We start from the raw sequence: 18,640 nt of genomic DNA on the forward strand, positions 1-18,640 counted from the left end.
AGCAACCACACTTTGGACATAAATACTTAGGCTTTAGTAACCAGTGTGATGTGTGAGTAGTGAAAAGGCAATAATTTCAAGTGGTCAGCTCTTTATGGCACTGTGATTAGCTCAGAATAAATAGAAATAATCTGTTTACCATTAATTCTCTACAAAACTGAATGGACAATTTGAAAATTATCATTGTGAAAATGGAGGATGGGTAGCAGGCAAAACATTGATTCAGTCGCAGGATCTTAACGTTGAAAGGACTATTTCATGCAGTTGTAGACTCATAGACAAAAGACATCAAAGTATAATAAGAGGTCCAATCATGCAATAGAGAAGAAACAACTAAAGACATGAAACATGGGAAAAGTCTTTTCACACATTGGCTTTTCTGTGCTAGACCAACACCAAAACAAGATGTAGCAAAATGAGGTGTAGCTTCAATTCTAGCTTGTGTCCTACCGCAGGAAACAGTCCTTATTAGAGGGCAGAGTTTTTATCGTTAATAAGAGCTATAGCTTTACAACTTTGCAAGGTACTTTTAAATATCCATCCTTGCCTTACAACCTGCAAAACTTAGTTCTGTTTGATTCATAATAGTGCAGCACTGCATAAATCTCAGTTTGCTCTTATTTTACGATTTCCTCTTTCCCATATCCAAATAACTATAGTTAAAAATAAGTATTTGTAGCCTAGCAGAGGAAACAAACCCTCTTCCTTGCTCAAATTACTTAAATTGTCTTATTTGGAGTGCCAATTAAATGATTAACTGATTTTTCCACAACACTCTAAAATGACACTTCTCAGAAGTGATCTGTTGAGTCAGATTGTCTGCAGATTCAGGGAGTGCTGTATCTTTTGATGTTGGGCATAATTCAGAGTCTTTCTTTGTAACTGTAAGGAATAGAAACTGTTGCTCAAAGGTAAAATGAGATATCAGCATACAAGGTAAGAAACAGGGCAATAGTGATGGGCTGTCTACTGTGCTGACTGTTGTGGGAATGCAAGACATACAGCTAATTTTTCTTAATCTCCTTAATATAGGAAAAAAGTACCTGTAGAATTAATAAAAATCCTAGTAACCCAAACAGTAAGGTTCTCCTACATGCTGGTAATGCTGGAAAAGTTACACTCCTTCATGCTGCACTTTTACATGTAATGTCCCACACATAAATTGCCCCCAGAGTTCAATGGATCTGCTGACAAAAGGGAAGTTACTCCTCCCTCTAGATGGATATGAGCTATGGAGTTTAGACAGCCAACTCGGCTTTTCTGGTTGGCTAATCAAGTAGGCTATGGGAGCATGCCACTGAATATGAAGAGAACTCAGTTAATAAGGAAAGTGGTGACAGGCAGGAAAGATGCCTCCTGTGAAAAATATCATAAAAGTTTGACATTTACAAAAAGTTTAAATTATGAACAAAAGTATATGCTAGTAAGAAGTTGGAGGACAAACTTGGGATCCAAAAGTAGCTTCAAAATGAATCAGGCCAGGATTTCATCCAGGGATTTGAACATCAACAGACCAGGCAAAGCTTAAAGATGCGAGTTCACAACTATGCTAAGCTCTTCCCTCACCTCTGGATATTCGTTCCCATTCCTTCCATTTGGCTAGCACTTGCTTTGTGTGTCAGCTCAACTGTTCAAATTCTGGAGCTTATACAGCTATAAGTAAGTAAATAAATAAATAAGTCAGCATTTAGCATCACTAGTAGTGTTTCAACATTTTATACTATTATATTTACTAAAGTAGGAAAGTTCCTCACTTTCACTCGAGCCAACAGTTTGGCTCAAGAGACATTAGCTATTCTGCTCTAGCTACTTTAAAATATGATCCAAGCAATAGTTTTTAGTGATTCACAAATTATAACACAAATATAGTTGCCATAAAGCTGTGGCTTAGACCCATAGCTTATGCAGAACATTTCTCTAATGCATGGTTCATTAATATCAGGTGGAATCCTGGTTTTTGGAATCAGGTTTTTGCCTTGTTTCCTCCTCTAAGGATCCTAAACAACATTATCTCGTGGTCAGTGCATCCAAGGTTTGCACATTCCCAACCAGTCAATCCTTGTTTGTAAGTATGAGCTGCAGCACTGTGCCACCCCTTCTTGACTTCATGACCTGTGCCAGGAAGTTGTCATCAATGCACTTCAGAAGCCTCCTATATCTGCCCAGGGTTTTCCCCAATATTTTGTTTGGGTTTTTTTAGCACTGTCTCTTAGTCTGAGGTGTGAAGGTACTCCCACCACTGGTAAATGGCAGGGTTACCATATGGATCTAGTCTTCGATATTACCACTACTACCTGATCATTACTATTACTAGACACTTGTTCTAGCATATTAATGTTGTCAGAATTCTTTTTTAAAAAATATAAACATTGACCATTGTACACAGCCTACAGTAAAAACAGTTGAACTCAACCTATAAGGCAAGTTGAAGCGTGGTTTGACTCTAAACTCCCATCACTGTCATTTCTGCAAACACTAATCTGTTTAGTGTCAGGCAGCTGTGATAAAAAGGAGTAATAGAAAGGGCTTTTGGAGGAAAATGTGTTTCATCAGAAAGGTTTAAGACAAAAAGCCAAGCCAGAACTTGAAAGCATTTTCACTGCCAATTCTTACTAACTCCAATATTAACAACTCACCTGGGGGGAAGGGAGAGGAGTGCAACAGTTAAATATGTTGCTCTTCACAAAACAGTAATCTTCACAAACCTTTGTCACATTCTTGGCATTTGCCACTCATGTCCAACATTAGCAAAAAATGATGCTAGTATTTGGAAAATGGAAGCGACATTGAATTCCTTCCTCTTTAATAATTTATACCAGGGTCTTAAAAGATCTGCAAAGAACTTGAAAACAGAGTTGCTTTTCAATATTTAAAATGTTATGAATATTTATTTTTCACTTTTACTGTGACTCCTATTCACCACAAATGCAAAGGACAACTGTTCAAAATGTTTTCCATGCTGGATCTAGTTAAATGCTTCTCTTCTCCCACATGATTTGTCAACTCTGCAAATATTACTCAGGCCACCTGATTCCTTCATATCTGTACATAAACATACTGTTAAAAATAAATCCTTATTCATCACAGTCTGATTTTTGGATTAAAAGTTTCCTGAAAAATATTTACTACGTTACAGACCATTTTCTGCATTGCTCTTAATCCCTCAGCATTCCATAAATTGCCATGGGACACCTTCCACTAGATCGGGTTACTCAAAGCCCCATCCAACCTGGCCTTGAGTACTTCCAGGAATGGGGCACCCACAACTTCTCTGGGCAACTTGTGTCAGTTCCTCACCACCCCCAGAGTAAAGAATTTCTTCCTAATACCTAATTTAAATCTCTTGTCTTTTAGTGTAAAACCAATACCCTTTGTCCTATCACTACCTGCCCATGTAAAAAGTCCCTTTCCCTCTCTTTAATAAGCCCCTTTTAAGTACCAGAAGGCTACAATGAGGTCTCCCTGAAGCCTTCTCTTCTCCAGGCTGAACAACCCAGTTCTCACAGCCTGTCTTTTTTGGAGAGGTGCTCCAGCCCTGTGATCATCTTTGGGGCCCTCCTCTGGACCCACTCTAGCTGCTCCATCTCTTTCTTATGCTGAGGAGCACAAACCTGGATGTAGTTTCATGAGGGCAGAGCAGAGGGAGATAATCACTTCCCTCAACCTGCTGACCACTCCTTTTTTGATGAAGCCCAGGATATGGTCCCTTACGGGACTATGAGCGCACCTTGATGGGTCATGTCCAGTTTTCATCCACTAGAATCCCTAAGTGCTTCTCTGCAGGGCTGCTCTCAACAACTTCTTCTCCCAGTCTGGACTCATGTCTGGCATTGCCCCAATCCAGGTGCAGCACCTTGCACTTGCACCTGATGAACCTCATGAGGTTCCCATGGGCCCACTTCTCAAGTTTGTCCAGGTTCCCCTGGATGGCATCCCTTCCTTCTGTTGTGTCACTTGTAATGCTCAGTTTCATGTCACCTGCAAACTTGCTGAGGTTGCACTGGATCTCGCTGTCTGTGTCATTGCTAAGGATATTGAAGAGCACCAATCCCAAGACAGAGCCCTGAGGGACATCACTTGTTACTGGTCTCCACCTGAACATTGAGCCATTGACCACAACTCTCTGGCTGTGTCCATCCAGTCAATTCCTACCCACCATATATAGTCCACCCTTCAAACTCATTTCTCTCAAATTTAGAGATAAGGATGTAATGTTCTTCATCTTCCATGAAGAACATTTATGTATTTCTCATGAGAAGACAGAACTTTCCAGGAAAAGAAAGGGCCATCCCTGAAATATATATAGCTTTTGCACTGAAAGACTCAGAACTCAGAACATTCATTTCAAAACAAATACCAAAACTAAACCCACACCCTACTAACAGTGTAGTCATTTGGTTGTTTCCAAGTAAGCTTTGTTACTTCATCTACTCCCACTGATGAATCAAGGTGTCCAGTAGGAGGTTTCTTGTGTTTCACATCGACTGGTGGTTAGTGTATACCCAGCAGCAATAATATGTTTTATAGCCTTCTGAAAACATGAAACAATGGCATGTGAATATGAATACCTGAGGGCAATCTCATTATATAAATAGGAAACCTGTTAAACTCTCATCAAGACAAGGAATATTTTTTTCCAATATATTGTTAGCTTCCTTTGGGAAATTCTGTCTTTAATAAAAAAGCACCTTCTTAGAGGCTGTAATGGGTTGCTTAAAAGCAAGCAAATGAAAAACCCACACAGAAGTCCTATGAGAAAAGCCATGAAGGGAATTTTTGCTGTCAAAGCATTAAAAACAAAAATACAAAATGTGCTATATTTAAATTAACTTTAATAAGAAGTACAAAAAGATAATGTTAAGCAATATATTTTGCATGTGGTTAATAAATATTCTTCAACAGCAAGCAGTTTGACACATTCAAACATAAATCCAGTTATTTCTTTTACATTTTAGAAAAGTAACAATTTTCCCAGTTAAAACAAGGTCACAAATTACAGAATATTATTATCCTCTTTAATTATTTATAACTATGAAACCTACTAAATAAGTGAACTGTCACCCAGAAGATTTTGTATGATGTTCATGTTCAAAGTTAAGTATACTTACATTTATCATGCAGTTTCTTACTGTGCATATTTGATTGGTGTTTAATTTTCTTTAAAATTATTGGTTTCATTCTTCCTGTTTCCTTATTTCTTGTTAGTATACTGGAAGCATTTATTTTCCAAGTCCTATACATTTTCATGCCTAAGTGACCCACTAAAGTAGATTTGTCATACAACGAATAAATGCTTTCTGACTCCAGCCCAGCTGAGAAGTTGCTAACCATGTCTGAATCAGACTCCACTGTATTTTTACTATTTTTTTAATAAAGTATAAAAAGATTTAGTGTAATCAGGTCCATTAAAATTAAAGTGCCTTCAAATGTTTCCTAATAAAGTGACTATTTGGAGGGGAGAGGTTGTAGGGGTGCTGTTTAGGAACTGATTTTTTAACAGTTTATAGATACGGTGCATATGTATTCTAATAGATGTAAAGTACCACATTGCATTCCGTGCTAATGCTAAGCTACAGTAGCCTACAAACTGATAAATTCAGCCAAAATGAACACCTAATAAAGAATATCAAAATCAGTTTATCAAAGTAATATCTTGTTTCATTCTCTATTTCCATTCATCCTCAACAGCATAGTTAGATGGATAAAGTACTGGAAAACAAATATAACACTTCAACCTGTTGAAACTTGAGCTTGCCTCTTTTAATATCAGATGAATGAAACCACTCATTGCAACCATTAAAAACCTTGAATGCATAAAGACATATACCAGAACCCCTGACTGAGTGAAGTATTCACAACATTATGAAAAGAATTAAAATTTAAAAGCAAAATAGAATTTTTAATAAAAATATAATCATATGTATTTATGTAGACTTCAACACTAGAGGAAGAGTATCTTGCATATTTCAAAACATCCTCCAAATTCCTTTTTGTTAGTGTTATCACCTAATCCTAACTCATAGCTCTTTGTAAACATTCTTAAAGGGCATTAATATATACCAGAAATAGAAAAGACATCAAGTCCTGTATTTCAGTATGGTTAACTCTTCTTTTAATGGTTTATTTTCATGGATTAAAGAACTGCCAACCTCTATCCAAAGGAGCATCCAGGTGTACTGTTAGGTGTACTCCTCTTCTGTAAAAATTCTTACTGACTTCATTGATGTAGATGAATATCCTGAGGATTTGAATCAGTTTTGTTTTAAATTCAGCGCAAATTTTGCCCTGATCTCTGTCAGAGGTGACAAGCCCTCAAAGTTTAGCCTCTTCCAGTGAGATGTAATCACAGACTCCAAAATACAAGTTAAACAATTCACCTAGAGATGTGAATCTCAAAAATTAAGTGGTTTAAAGTAGAGGAAAACAAACATTTTATGTGATGAAGATCTGCCATTCATTGAAAAAAAGTTTTGATCCTTTAACTTCTACTACTAAAGGCCTAAAGTGATGAAGTGCCTCACGGATTCTCAGATGGCTCTAATTAACAATTGGATTCAGCGTATAATTAAAAGTTCTGGTTGCTAGGGAGTTTGGGTTATCTGCAGAAATGAGGTGGAGAAGGTCTCCTTGACTAAAAAGAAAAAAATATCAAGACATTAAAGGGATATAACAAAGTTATACTGCACACTATGAGCATTCTAGAAGGTGGTACACTGTGACTGGGAGGAGGTAGAAGGAATCCTAACACTCCTTTATAAAGAACCATCCTCTTTACTCGAGGCTGAAGCATTAGCTGAATTTCATATAAATTCACAAAATTACTTTAGTGTTTCAATGTCTGCAAGACAAAACCTTTATATGTGACATCAAATTTTACCACACTCAGAGATTATATTTCAATGTGTTTGGACATTTGTACATTTATCTTATGTGGTTTTTAAATGAAGGTATTTGACTTACTGGGTTTATTTTAAAATGTTTTCTTCCTCTACTTTAAAACTCATTGCATTGCTTTATAAATTTTAGCATTGTGTGTCTACACATAATTGGGCACAGACTGATGACAGCCTCATATCCACACCGAAATAATCTTCTGTGCATATTTGTGAGGAATGGAAATGTTCAGCAGCATAGACCATCTATTTTGTGAAAGGCCAAGGCAAAACTTCTGCACTACTAAACTTTCAGAATAGGAATGAGAGATATGGAGGATGGATGCTGGCTGTCTGAGTTTAAGTGAAAGTCACACCTTTTAAGAAAACAAAACGTAGAATTAACAAAGTTTTGTTTAATTTCTGAAGCTTCTTTTCTCCCTCTATCCTAGATATCCCAAATGGCAGGAGGTACACAACACTGCATGGATTGTTTTCATAAAGCAGCCAGTAGAAACCTCTCACTTTCAAAGGCACAAGTCATGTCCCTCAAGTTCAGCAGAGTTATACAAGAAGTATTTCAATTTCATATGCTCTAAGAGTTACTTTCCCACAAGTCACATATGGCAGTGAAGGCTCAGAACTGAAGCTGAAACAAAAACACCATTAATTCCTCAACAGCTTCTTCCTCAGTTACCTCACAATCCACTGACATGGTAACAAAGCTTTTTCTCCTTACTCCTTTCCTCCCTCGTACATCCCTACCCCCTTCCAGCTGCTTCTGGTTGATTTCATACAGACACTTTATGGTCACCCCACTTTTGAAAAGTCTCACCACCTATAACAACAGGGAAGGGAAGGTGATTCCGTAAGGCTCCAGTTTGGTGTCTAAATGCTCTTTCCCGTGACTATAGAGGCAAATTAGCTCCTTAATTTAGAATAATATTCAGTGGTACGAGTAGTCTCCCAAACTAAAGCTTATATCTCAGAACACCTACCATAATAATTTTTTTAAAAGATGCTCAACACTGCAGCAGTTACAAGTTGAATTAGCCCAGATATGGAAGGTAAAGGTAATTTCATTGGCTACAGTACAACTGAGAAGTTTGGAAGCCACTCTTTTAAAAGCAATCTGTCATGAAGTGTCCAGCAGACAACTCTGGCTGATAAACACTGCTGATCTCCACAGTTTTCATGCTGATTTGTGAATTACTGTTAAATTAACTGACCACATGCATTCAAAAGTCTGTGCCCTAGTACAACACTGAAAACCGATTTCATAAATCTCATTCGGAACTAGTGTAATTCCAATATAAGTTTACCACAGTGTAAGAAAATCTTTGTATTTATTGTATTAATTTCTTAAGTCATATAAAATATGACACCCTGACCCAAAAGTAATGGGAAAAATAAATTAGATTAATATGTCAACCAAAAAATTCACTGGTAGATTCCATGTGCAAGTCTGAGAGAGAGAAGTGACCTGCGTTTTCTCACTTATTCTCTCTCCCTACTCGAATGAAATGAAACTTCTGGGTATTTGCATTTAACTTTGTGACATCAGCTGTAAAATCCTAGACACAGATTCTATACTGCTAAATGAAAAGAAGGCCTAACTGTGACATTCCTTGCACAGTGCTTCCATTCACTTAAATTCACATTTAAATTCACTAATCCAGTTTATAGTGTTACAGATTTGCAAATTACGTGTACTCAGTTTACCCACTGTAAATATTTCTGCAGTGAAACAATAAAACAGACTGCTTCTTCCCACAGAAGGAGTTTGCTTTAATGTAGACCAACTGAACTAAATGTAAAAGTGAAGCTTTTCTGGAGCATACCCACTTAAAAGCCTTGCTGATGCCCACAATAACTGCATGTAAATATTTAAAATTTATTCTTTTTCACTGAGTGAATTTATATAGTTTGCCTACTTTTCTATATAAATGTGCAATAAATGTATCTTTAGCATCTGACAAACACCTGGTTTTTTGACTGACTGACTGTAAGCATAACACAAGCATAGAGAAAAGGGTCAGTCAATGAAAAAATAGTTGTACCCAATAAAAGCAGTAGTAGGAGAGCTGACTAACTTTAGACATCGTCGGCTTCTTGTGCAAACTGAAGATACACTTTTTGCATGCAGCTCTGAATTATCCAGATGTTATTTTCCAGAGAAGAAATCTTGCTGGAGAAGACTTGTACTGTCAAAAACCTTTGAGGGGTCCCGTTCTTGGATAAGGATGCAAAATCCTTCCTTATCAGGTAATTCAACATGACTCTGAGCACACTTATATTTGGTGTGGGGAGAGTTCTGACTGTACAGTGTCGTGCATGGAGAAATACACAACATCATGTCAACATTGGGAAGGCTTTGAGTACCTGGGACGTAGCCAAGGGTGAAACACAAACCTCTGTTTCTCATACCCCTGTCCAGTGAGGTTTGGAGAATTCCTAGATCTTGATGTGAACAGAAGGTATGAACTCCCAGTAGGTCACAGGAGGGAGACCTCAGTCACAGAAAACATAATCGAGCAAGAGCAGTTTAGCACGGGCCTCCATTGAACTATACAGTCAGAGCCCTTTGCCAAAAACAGAGTTAAAAGTGAAGGGATTTTTCTATAGTCCTAATATTTACAATTATTTGTACATATGTACATATTTATATACTTATTCATACCTGGACAATGTGATGTTGAAGGGATAATTTATAATTTACAAATGAAACATTTTAAAAATGTATAGTTATACCATGAAAAAACCTTTTTTTATTGCTTGCCTTCCAGCCTTATGCTTATAATCACACTATTGCACACATCTCCCTGTTACATGGAAGATCTACATTTACATATAAATATATATGAAAATAAGGATATTTTTATTCTAATGTTCTGAGTAAAGTGCTCATTTTTTAGCTACTGTTGATGAGAAAGGTTTAGACTGACAGTTTACTTAGAGGGAATTCAAGGGATACACACCTTGTCCATGCTTTTCCCTTTCATTTATAACCTATGAAATGTCTTTATTTTACTGATGCCATCTCTGTCTTAACTATTAATTCTATTCATAATATGCATTTGTGACCTTGGCGTGTATACTGTCACACAAAATACAAAACAGAATCACATCGAAAGCAAAGAAAAAGCAAGAAAAAAAACCAGCAAAAGTAAGCAGTGTTTCTCTTTGTTGTTTTTAGCACATTTCCATGACTTAAGATACTCTTTTATTTCATTTTAGAAATATTTGTACAACTTTTTTTTAAACTCTGAACATATCTATGTTATGCACTATACTCAAGTACTGTACAAAACTGCAATAAATGACACTATACGACTACAAATGTCTCTACTAGAAGACATCATCATAAAGGTGTATCTTTTTTTAAAGGTCAACTAATAACTGCTAATGTATGTGTGAATCAAAATATTTTTGATTGGCCAAGTATACTAAAATCTAAATACAGTACACAATTATTTCTTATGTTATGATTTACCAGGCCTTTAGGGGCATAAAGAATCTTTGCAAAGGCTCAGATGAAAAACAATTTTACTGATAGTATTAAATGTTCTTATAAAATTGCCAGTGGCAGCTCCAATTTTGTTATATCTGTGTATATGAAATACAGTTGATACCTACTGATGATGCATGACCTTTTATTAAAAAAATAACATTCAAATCTTAGCAAAATCATTTCTAGTATACAAAGTTGTTGTAAAGTTATGTCAGCGAAATGTAAAGTTGCAATTTACAAAAGCAGCAGTAAATTTTATTATATGGACAATTTCCTGAACTTAAATCATGGTTCTCATTTCCCTTGAAAACAGTGCTTCCTGGGACAAACACAGGTAAATATTTTAATGGCAGGCTTTAAGAAACTATTAGGCAAGGAAATAAAGTATATTATATTACTGATACACTTAACCCTGAAAAATTTCTGAGTGCATTTATGAATCTGATAATATCCAATTAAGAACAAAATCAATAAGCAAAAAAAATTTCCTTGCTGAACCAGACAACCCGGCTTAGCAATATCAAATAAATAAAGCAGTGAAAAGAATAAGTCTCACTAGCAGAAGTTGGTTGCTATTGGAAATTTGATTAGCACTTTTCCCTGAACTCAATTAGATGAATTTATTAACAACTTCAAAGAGGACAGAAGTAAGAAACTTGTGGCTCTTGCCATATAGTAGTCTTTCCTACCTCTTCAGTCTAACTAGTATCCGGAATATTTGTGAAGAGTAGAACTGTATGACCTCTGTACTCTGTTATGTACATGGGTACTGCTATTGTATCAAACAATTACACCTTTTTAAAAAAAATCACTTTTTTAAATGACATTTTTTCTTTCATTAAAGTAGAATTAGTTACTTTATAGAAAAATATTTTAACTTTAAATTAAAAAAATACTGTTTCTAAATAATTATGTAGGATCATATCTTCATTTCATCGTATGGAGAGAATATAACTGTATATTTGAATGCTAGTTTAACCGAAGTCCCCTGGGTTTAACTTTTAAAGAGCTGGCTGTATTTGCCATGGGTGCTATCTGTTTACAGACCCATGAATTAACACTGTGTGCCTCCTTTGGAGATACACAGACAAGACATTTATATACACACTGTACATAATGGTTCACAGATTAGCAGTTATTAGTCAGACTGTACATAGCAAACAACCTATCTGATTAGAATGATGCGTTAAGTCCTCAGTGCAATTCAGCTTTTAGGTTGATGGCGCAAAGCCAAGTAAGACAGGCTCCCTGTTTAAATATGTAGCCCAATACACTAAATTAAAAGTACCAAATAATACTGGAAACACTATTCTAGACATTCTGTCAATTTTGCTAACACTGTTGAATGTCTTCTTTGCTTCTTGTGGCTTCGCTTCTGGTTTTGCCTTGTTGGGTTCTGCAGTTGTAGCACTCTTGGAGATGGTTGGTAGCACTGAGTCCTTGGTAATATTTGGAGCATAGTTGGCAACAGCTACTGCATAGGCATTGTTTTTCTTAATGACAGACGCTTTTTCTTTTTTCTATTGGGAGACAGCATGAAGTTAAATATTTAATGTGTGTTTGCCAGAATAGACTTAAGAAAACATAATTTCAAAAATAAAAGAAACAAATGAGTATGTGTTCTGACTATACTAATGACTATATTAAAACAAATACCAGGAATAACATACTGATAAATTCAAATATTCCAGTCTATCCAAAAATAAAGTAGAGGTGACATAAAATTGCTTTTGCACCATCAAATTCCCTACTGAAGTTATATGACGAAGGGTCTGTCACTGTGATTTTAAGGATAACTGGAAAAGAGTTGGACTTTCTCTAGTTGCTTTGTATCAGTCTCCTTACAATAGAATTGCAGTGATGAGAACAGAAATAAGAACCCAAAAAATAGCAGAAGATAAGAAAAATGGGAGGGAATTTAAATAATTTACTGAAGCTCTGCAAAGAGAAATTTAAATCCTGCACCTGGGGAGAAATAACCCTATGCACTAGCACAGGTTGGGGCTAATGGGCTGGAAAGCAGCTTTGCAGAGAAAGCCCAGGAGGTCCTGGTAGACAGTAAGTCAAACACGAGCCAGCAATGAGCCCTTACAGACACAAAGGCCAACAGCCTCCTGGGCTGCGTTACAGAGAGCGCTGCCACCAGACCGTGGGAAGTGATCATTCCCCTCAACTCAGCCCTGGTGAGGCACATCTGGAGCCCTGGGTACAGTTCTGTGCTTTCTGGCTTAAGACAGACATGGACATAATAAAGCAAGTCCAGTGAAAGACGACAAAGATGATTTAAAGCCTGAAGCATCTGAAATATGAAAGGCTGAGAGAGCTGGGGCTGTTAGGCCTGGAAAAGAGAAGGCTCTGGGAGGAATCTTAACAATGTGTATAAATATCTGATGGGAGAGAGAGTAAAGAAGATCAGACTCTTCCCAGTGATATCCAGTGGAAGGACAAGACGCAATGAGCACAAACTGAAATACAGAATATACCACTTTGACATACCAAAAAAAAAAAAAGTCTTTTACTGTAAGCATGACCGAGCACTGGCACAGATTGTCCAGAGAGGTTGTGGAATCTCCATTCTTGGAGATATTAAAAAATGTCTGGACATGACCCTGAACAACCACCCCTAGCTGACCCTGCCTGGAGAAGGGGAGTTAAATTTGATGATCTCCAGAGGTCAATTCTAACCTCAACAATTCTGTATTGTTATGGGATTGTGTATGCTTTCAAAGGGCTAAAATTCAGCCTATAGCAGTTCAGTAGAGAGTCTATGTGTACACATAGGTACAGGGATGTGTAGATAATGAATACAGGCTTCAGGTTTTAGACATATATATAGGTACACAGGCGAGCTCTGCAATAAGACTGTAATGTTACAGATTGATTCACTGTTTTGCAGCAATGTCAAACTAAGGAATTTCTAATAACCTACAGAAAAGAATACAAGGCAGTTTCTCAGGAAGCAACAGATATTATTTACATATATATATAAAAATATAACATATAATTTTTACTTAAAATATAATAATATAATGTAATATGAAATATATACATATATTATTTAGATACAGGTCAATAAATATTAGATTCATTCTATCCCTTCCACAAAATACAGAATTAAACAGATGAAGAAACAGTTAACTTTTGGATCATATAAGAAATATTGGTTTGTTTTGATTTTTAATCTAATGGAAGTGGCACAAGTGAGGCAATTCTTGTGACATTTCTCATACAGGTGCATTTCTCAGGTGCATTTAACTTTTTTACTTCCACTGGGAGGCATCTACCCAATTTCCAAATTTTGGTTTTAAATTATGTCCAATTTTATATTTATATATGCCATCTAAAAGTCTTGGTAAGATCCTCATGGTTAGATGCTGTGCCCAAAATACCTTGTCTTAGGAGATGGTGTCACATAAAAAGAGAATCTGAGAATCAGTTGGGAGTTTAGCATTGTTCCTTGTTGACTGGAATGTGAAATAGTGTTGATCAAATATGTAGCTTGTTCCTGCACCTGCTTTCCTGTGAGACAAATTCCATGTCAACAGCACTCAGACAAGAATTTCCATATAAGGTGAACACAGATGACTGTCACTGAGGAAACATATTTAGCTTTAATTGGTGAAGAGTAAGCCTGGTTTTAGGTGTACAGATGCATCCAGCAAAAATAAGAACAAACTACCAAATCAAATTATGAGAGAAACACTCTAATTCATCTATAATTCCTTCCTTTCAGACAAAATTAGTGTGTTTTTAAAAGGTATCTGTACTACCATTAATGAAATCTGCATAATAAAGATGAACCATATTTTCGTATGAGAAACAATGACTATGTCAAAAGTTTAGCTTTTTGTTAAGTCATTTTGAAGAAAGTAGAGAACTGGACATGTGAATGGTATATAAATCTTAGAACGTAATGACTAATTTTGTCATTCCTAGGGAAGGAATACTACCTAGCTGTTAAACAGTTGCTGCTCCCAAGATAATGAGACAACACTGCTGTACTACTTTAATGGAACAACCAAAGGATGATCAGAGAGTTTATAAGGGCTCCCTACATAATTACAATGCAAGAGCAATGTGCCAGTCTGAAAAGCTTCACTCATGAGATGCTGGTAAACTTGTAGTGATTCAGTATCGACCTCTAGCAGGAGGGAACAGATCCCAAAATTATGGATAGTTCACGCCCTTATGGAAGTCACAGGGACTTACAAAGAATGTACATTTCTTCTAATTCTCCTTTACTATTATCTGAACATTTTTCTTCTTTATGCATTCAAAGTGCTGAGAAATCATCAGTTGATGAAACTTTGCTTCACATCTACTATAATCATTTAGGAAGCAAACAATATTCTATCCTATTTTAAGAAGAATTACAGAAATCAGTGTATTCCTTGTCAGAAGAAATCTGTTTTCATTGGTAGAATCAGGGACTGGGATAGAACAAAATTATATATTAAGTCAGTCAAAACAGGTGGGTTTTAATATTTGTTCTCGGTTATTACAATTCTAACCCATAAATATACAAAGTTAGGTGTATCACCAGTTCATTCTGTTCGTGAAATAAGAAATTCTATCAAGTTAAAACTTCATGCTATCACACCTACACCACTATCAAAACCAAAAAATTAAGGCATGACTGTATTTCTGCACGCTCAGAGCATCAATACCTCATAGGTGAAGAAGAATTTTGTACAACTGCTATTTAAATTAGCTTTTAAATTAATATCTACCTATCATTATGGATAAGTTTTAGAATACTGGAAATATTCAAAGGTTCTAGATTTTTTTATTCATAGTTGTTACCTATATGGACATTAATTTGTTTTCTGATCCTTACTTACCAGGAAAATCAATATACATTACATCTTTCTGTATTCTTTTTCTTATTTCCAACTCAATTGAATTAAAAGATTAAAAAAAAAGGTTATCAACCAATATAATCTGTATTAAATTTTATGAATGACCAGATAAAGTTGTAACTGAGGAGTTAAAAAGCAAGGCAGACAGCTCCCAATATTTAAAAAAAAAAAAGTGCTTGATAACTAAATCTGGATTAGTGAGACCAAATGGGATTTGCTACATCAGGGGAGATATGTTTTTGTTCAGGGCAGAAAATACACCCACATTCTTTTGATTTAAAGAACCATGTATTATTTTTTTTACATAGCCTATTTTATCAAAACAACGTATTACAGCTGGTATAGTGCAATTGACTGGAAATAGGACTATTTCCTTAGGACTTACCTTATCATTCACTACACTTTTTCCATCCCAGGCCCATCCTCGTTTTGTGAAATAATTTACAGTTGCAAATTCAATTAATGCAGAGAATACAAATGCATAACAAACAGCAATAAACCAATCCATAGCTGTTGCGTATGCTACTTTGGGGAGTGAATTTCGAGCACTGATGCTTAGTGTTGTCATTGTCAACACAGTTGTTACTCCTGCAAGGGGACAAAAAACATAAGATCAACATTTTTTATTGGATTTTGAATGTTAAGAAAAATACAAGCCAAAAACTATTATGGTATGTTTTTGAAACACAAAGGAAAATCTGCTTATCTAAGTTGGTGATAAACTGCCAGAGCTATATTAAAGGTTACATCTGGATATTTCTCTGAAGTATTCTAGTTCAATTTTGTTGTCTGAACTTCCCTGATGAATATCAGGGGTTTGGGGGGTTTTGGGGGTTTTATTTTTTGGGTTTTTTTGCCAGTAACTGTCTCTCAAACCATCCAGTGACATAGTTGAATAAATAAACAAGATAAGTTTTCGTTCAGGTAACATGGATTATTTTCTAGAACAGCATTGATTTGAAATGCCAGATTATTATAACTATATTATGTGTCAGAAAACAAGACTTGATGATCCAGGAAGACTGTTCATTCACTGTGGCAGTTACTAGAAGCATTTTGCAGCACTTTTTACATAATGAGGACCCAGTAGGAAATCAGGAATTATACTAAAATAAAAAAAAATCAGAAAAAAAGATACATGGGAGGAAAGGAAGAGAAGAACATTTTTCTGAATCAAATATAGCAAGCAGAAACCCATAACCACAAATGCAGTCTCCATTCCTTAAGTAAATCAGTTCTCCCACCTCAGGCTGAATACCACTTAGACAAACTAAACTATTCCCTTTGTCACCATTAAATATATCTCCAGAATTAAAAGCAACACAAAGTGATATACTTAGCACAGATCAGTAAGCCCACACTCCATTATGACAGGCAAAGGAGAATTCCATGGCAGAAATATATGCACATCACAGCTTCAACAAATACACACTCATAAAATTGTTGTAAGAGGCTTCCCAAGAGAAAGTAAAGTCACTCTTCCTAAGTCAGATCTTCTACTGTCAGCAATCTGTCACCTGGGTTCTGAAAGACTGACATAGCTCAGACTTTCCTTCTGCTACAAGAGAGCCAATTTTAACCACTGTGTGAAAGGGAAGAGAGGCAGCAATTACACCTACTGAGACCTCCTCAGGCTTTGCAATTTCCATCCCTCCAGTAAGGAATCTCCATCTCTGAGGGTGCTACAAAGGGTGGCAGAGCAAAGCTAAGTGGACTCAGTCTCAGTGCTACTGTCTCTTGATGAGCTTCCAAAGGTCTGTGCAGCAGAGAAAACAAGGCATGGAAGCATCCTGCTGAGTCACACAGTATCCAGACACCTTAGCAAACATAAATCCCTAATTGCCATTTTTCAGCCTCCATAAATTTAAGTGGATTTGACCTGGAATCAGCCATGACACTGTTGGAATCTACTAGTCTATATAATGAATAGGAAGCAGCTGTCATACTATATGGTACAAAAAAGCTCAGACAATATATTTTGTAAAGAACTTGTTCTCTCCTAACACTTACACAACATATAGCTTAATTATTTTCAGCAAATTCAACAAATTCATTTATTTCACAAAGACTTAAAACCCCACAAAACCATACACTGACCAGATGAAAACAATCCTTCATTGCTTATCTCATTCATAACACTAGTGAACTGAAATTGGTATAAGAAACAGCAAGTAGATTTTACCCCTACAACGAAGTACTCAAAATATTAGAGGAAAAAAGTACATTTAAAATGCCATGGAAAGATTGCATGATATTTCCCAAAAATGTAGAAAGATCACAGTTTATATATAAGTCAAGAACTATCTCCTATAGCCAACACCCATCAGATGGGGCACTGAATGGATGCCAGAAGGAAATAGATAGGTAAAATTTTATAAGAGACCAGGAGTAATCATCAGTTAGTCTTTAAAAAAGTCCAAAAAATAAACCATTGGCATTTCCTTTCTCTGAAGAGGACCAAGCATTTTTATAGTAGAGAGTAAATATCTCCCAACATCCTTACAAGTGTTGTTCTCCGCAGTCCACATCTACAAAAGCTAAATATCTTCTATCACCACAGATTTATCCATTCAGAGCAAGACTGGAGTTATTTGATTGCCCATGATTTTTTTTAGGGTGTTGCTTTTGAAGCAGCATCTGCTTACTGGAGAGAGAAAATCCATCTCCAGGGCTGCAAGTTTAACACTTTTCACTGGAACTAAACTTATATCTGTGGAAAATACTAGCTCTGTTATGTTTATAAAATAGATAATCTGAAAAAGTAGAAATGCATAATTAAAAACATACAGTGGATACTGGAGGAGCTAGCACATATGACATATGTCATGATGATTAGTTCATGTCCACATTTCTGTGTAAAAGTCAGGCTACTTCTCAGCAGGGACAAGTTTTTTTGGAACCTAATTTCACCTTTTGTGTATCAACTGATTTTTCTAATTTGAAGAGATTTTAGTACACTAATCATGTCTTAGCCTTCTTGTGCTAGAATGTTGAAACCTCCTTTGAAAGGCCTAATTAATGAGTTACCAAAGGAGATTTCTGTAACAAAAGAGGTACTTCAGCTTTGCAAACAATTTATCCAAAATGTTTAAAATGAGCTCTACTTCTTATAATATCAGGCTATCTAATGTCTTCCCACTATTTTATCCTTTCATCACAGCATTTTGCAAAGATATACAGAAGGATTGATAAATTGCCTTTTTTTTAAATTAGGAAGTTAATGTCATTGCTCTATTGTTTCACTCTTCCTCTTTTTTTTTTTTTTTTTTTTAAATAGTAATTGCAAGTGTTTTTTGGTAACTAGATATCTTAACTTGGTCCAAAACCCAAATAGATTCATAAATACAAATAACTGCAGAAAGAAAAGACTGTTGTCTGTTTTAGAGATACAGATTACT

The 18,640-nt window shown here is 35.9% G+C and overlaps 1 protein-coding gene across 2 annotated transcripts in view; it reads right to left on the minus strand.

Moving 5' to 3' along the window:
• Positions 1-4,815: 4,815 nt before the first annotated feature.
• The window catches only part of GABRA2 (gamma-aminobutyric acid type A receptor subunit alpha2), a 61,467-nt gene continuing 47,642 nt past the window's right edge, over positions 4,816-18,640 (minus strand). Inside the window, exons 9-10 of one of the 2 annotated variants that reach the window (XM_027717742.2) lie at positions 15,628-15,830; positions 4,816-11,903 (exon numbers count right to left, since the gene is read on the minus strand). In XM_027717742.2, the coding sequence (XP_027573543.2) occupies positions 11,595-11,903; positions 15,628-15,830 (512 nt within the window). In that variant the 3' untranslated portion in view covers positions 4,816-11,594. Of the gene's footprint in view, positions 11,904-13,463; positions 13,903-15,627; positions 15,831-18,640 lie in introns of those variants that run through there. The other variant, XM_039384965.1, reaches the window with a different exon arrangement.

The sequence above is a fragment of the Pipra filicauda genome, unplaced genomic scaffold, assembly GCF_003945595.2.
Source record: "Pipra filicauda isolate LSUMZ 115617 unplaced genomic scaffold, ASM394559v2 scaffold116_size3395265_pilon, whole genome shotgun sequence".
Lineage (NCBI taxonomy): Eukaryota > Metazoa > Chordata > Aves > Passeriformes > Pipridae > Pipra > Pipra filicauda.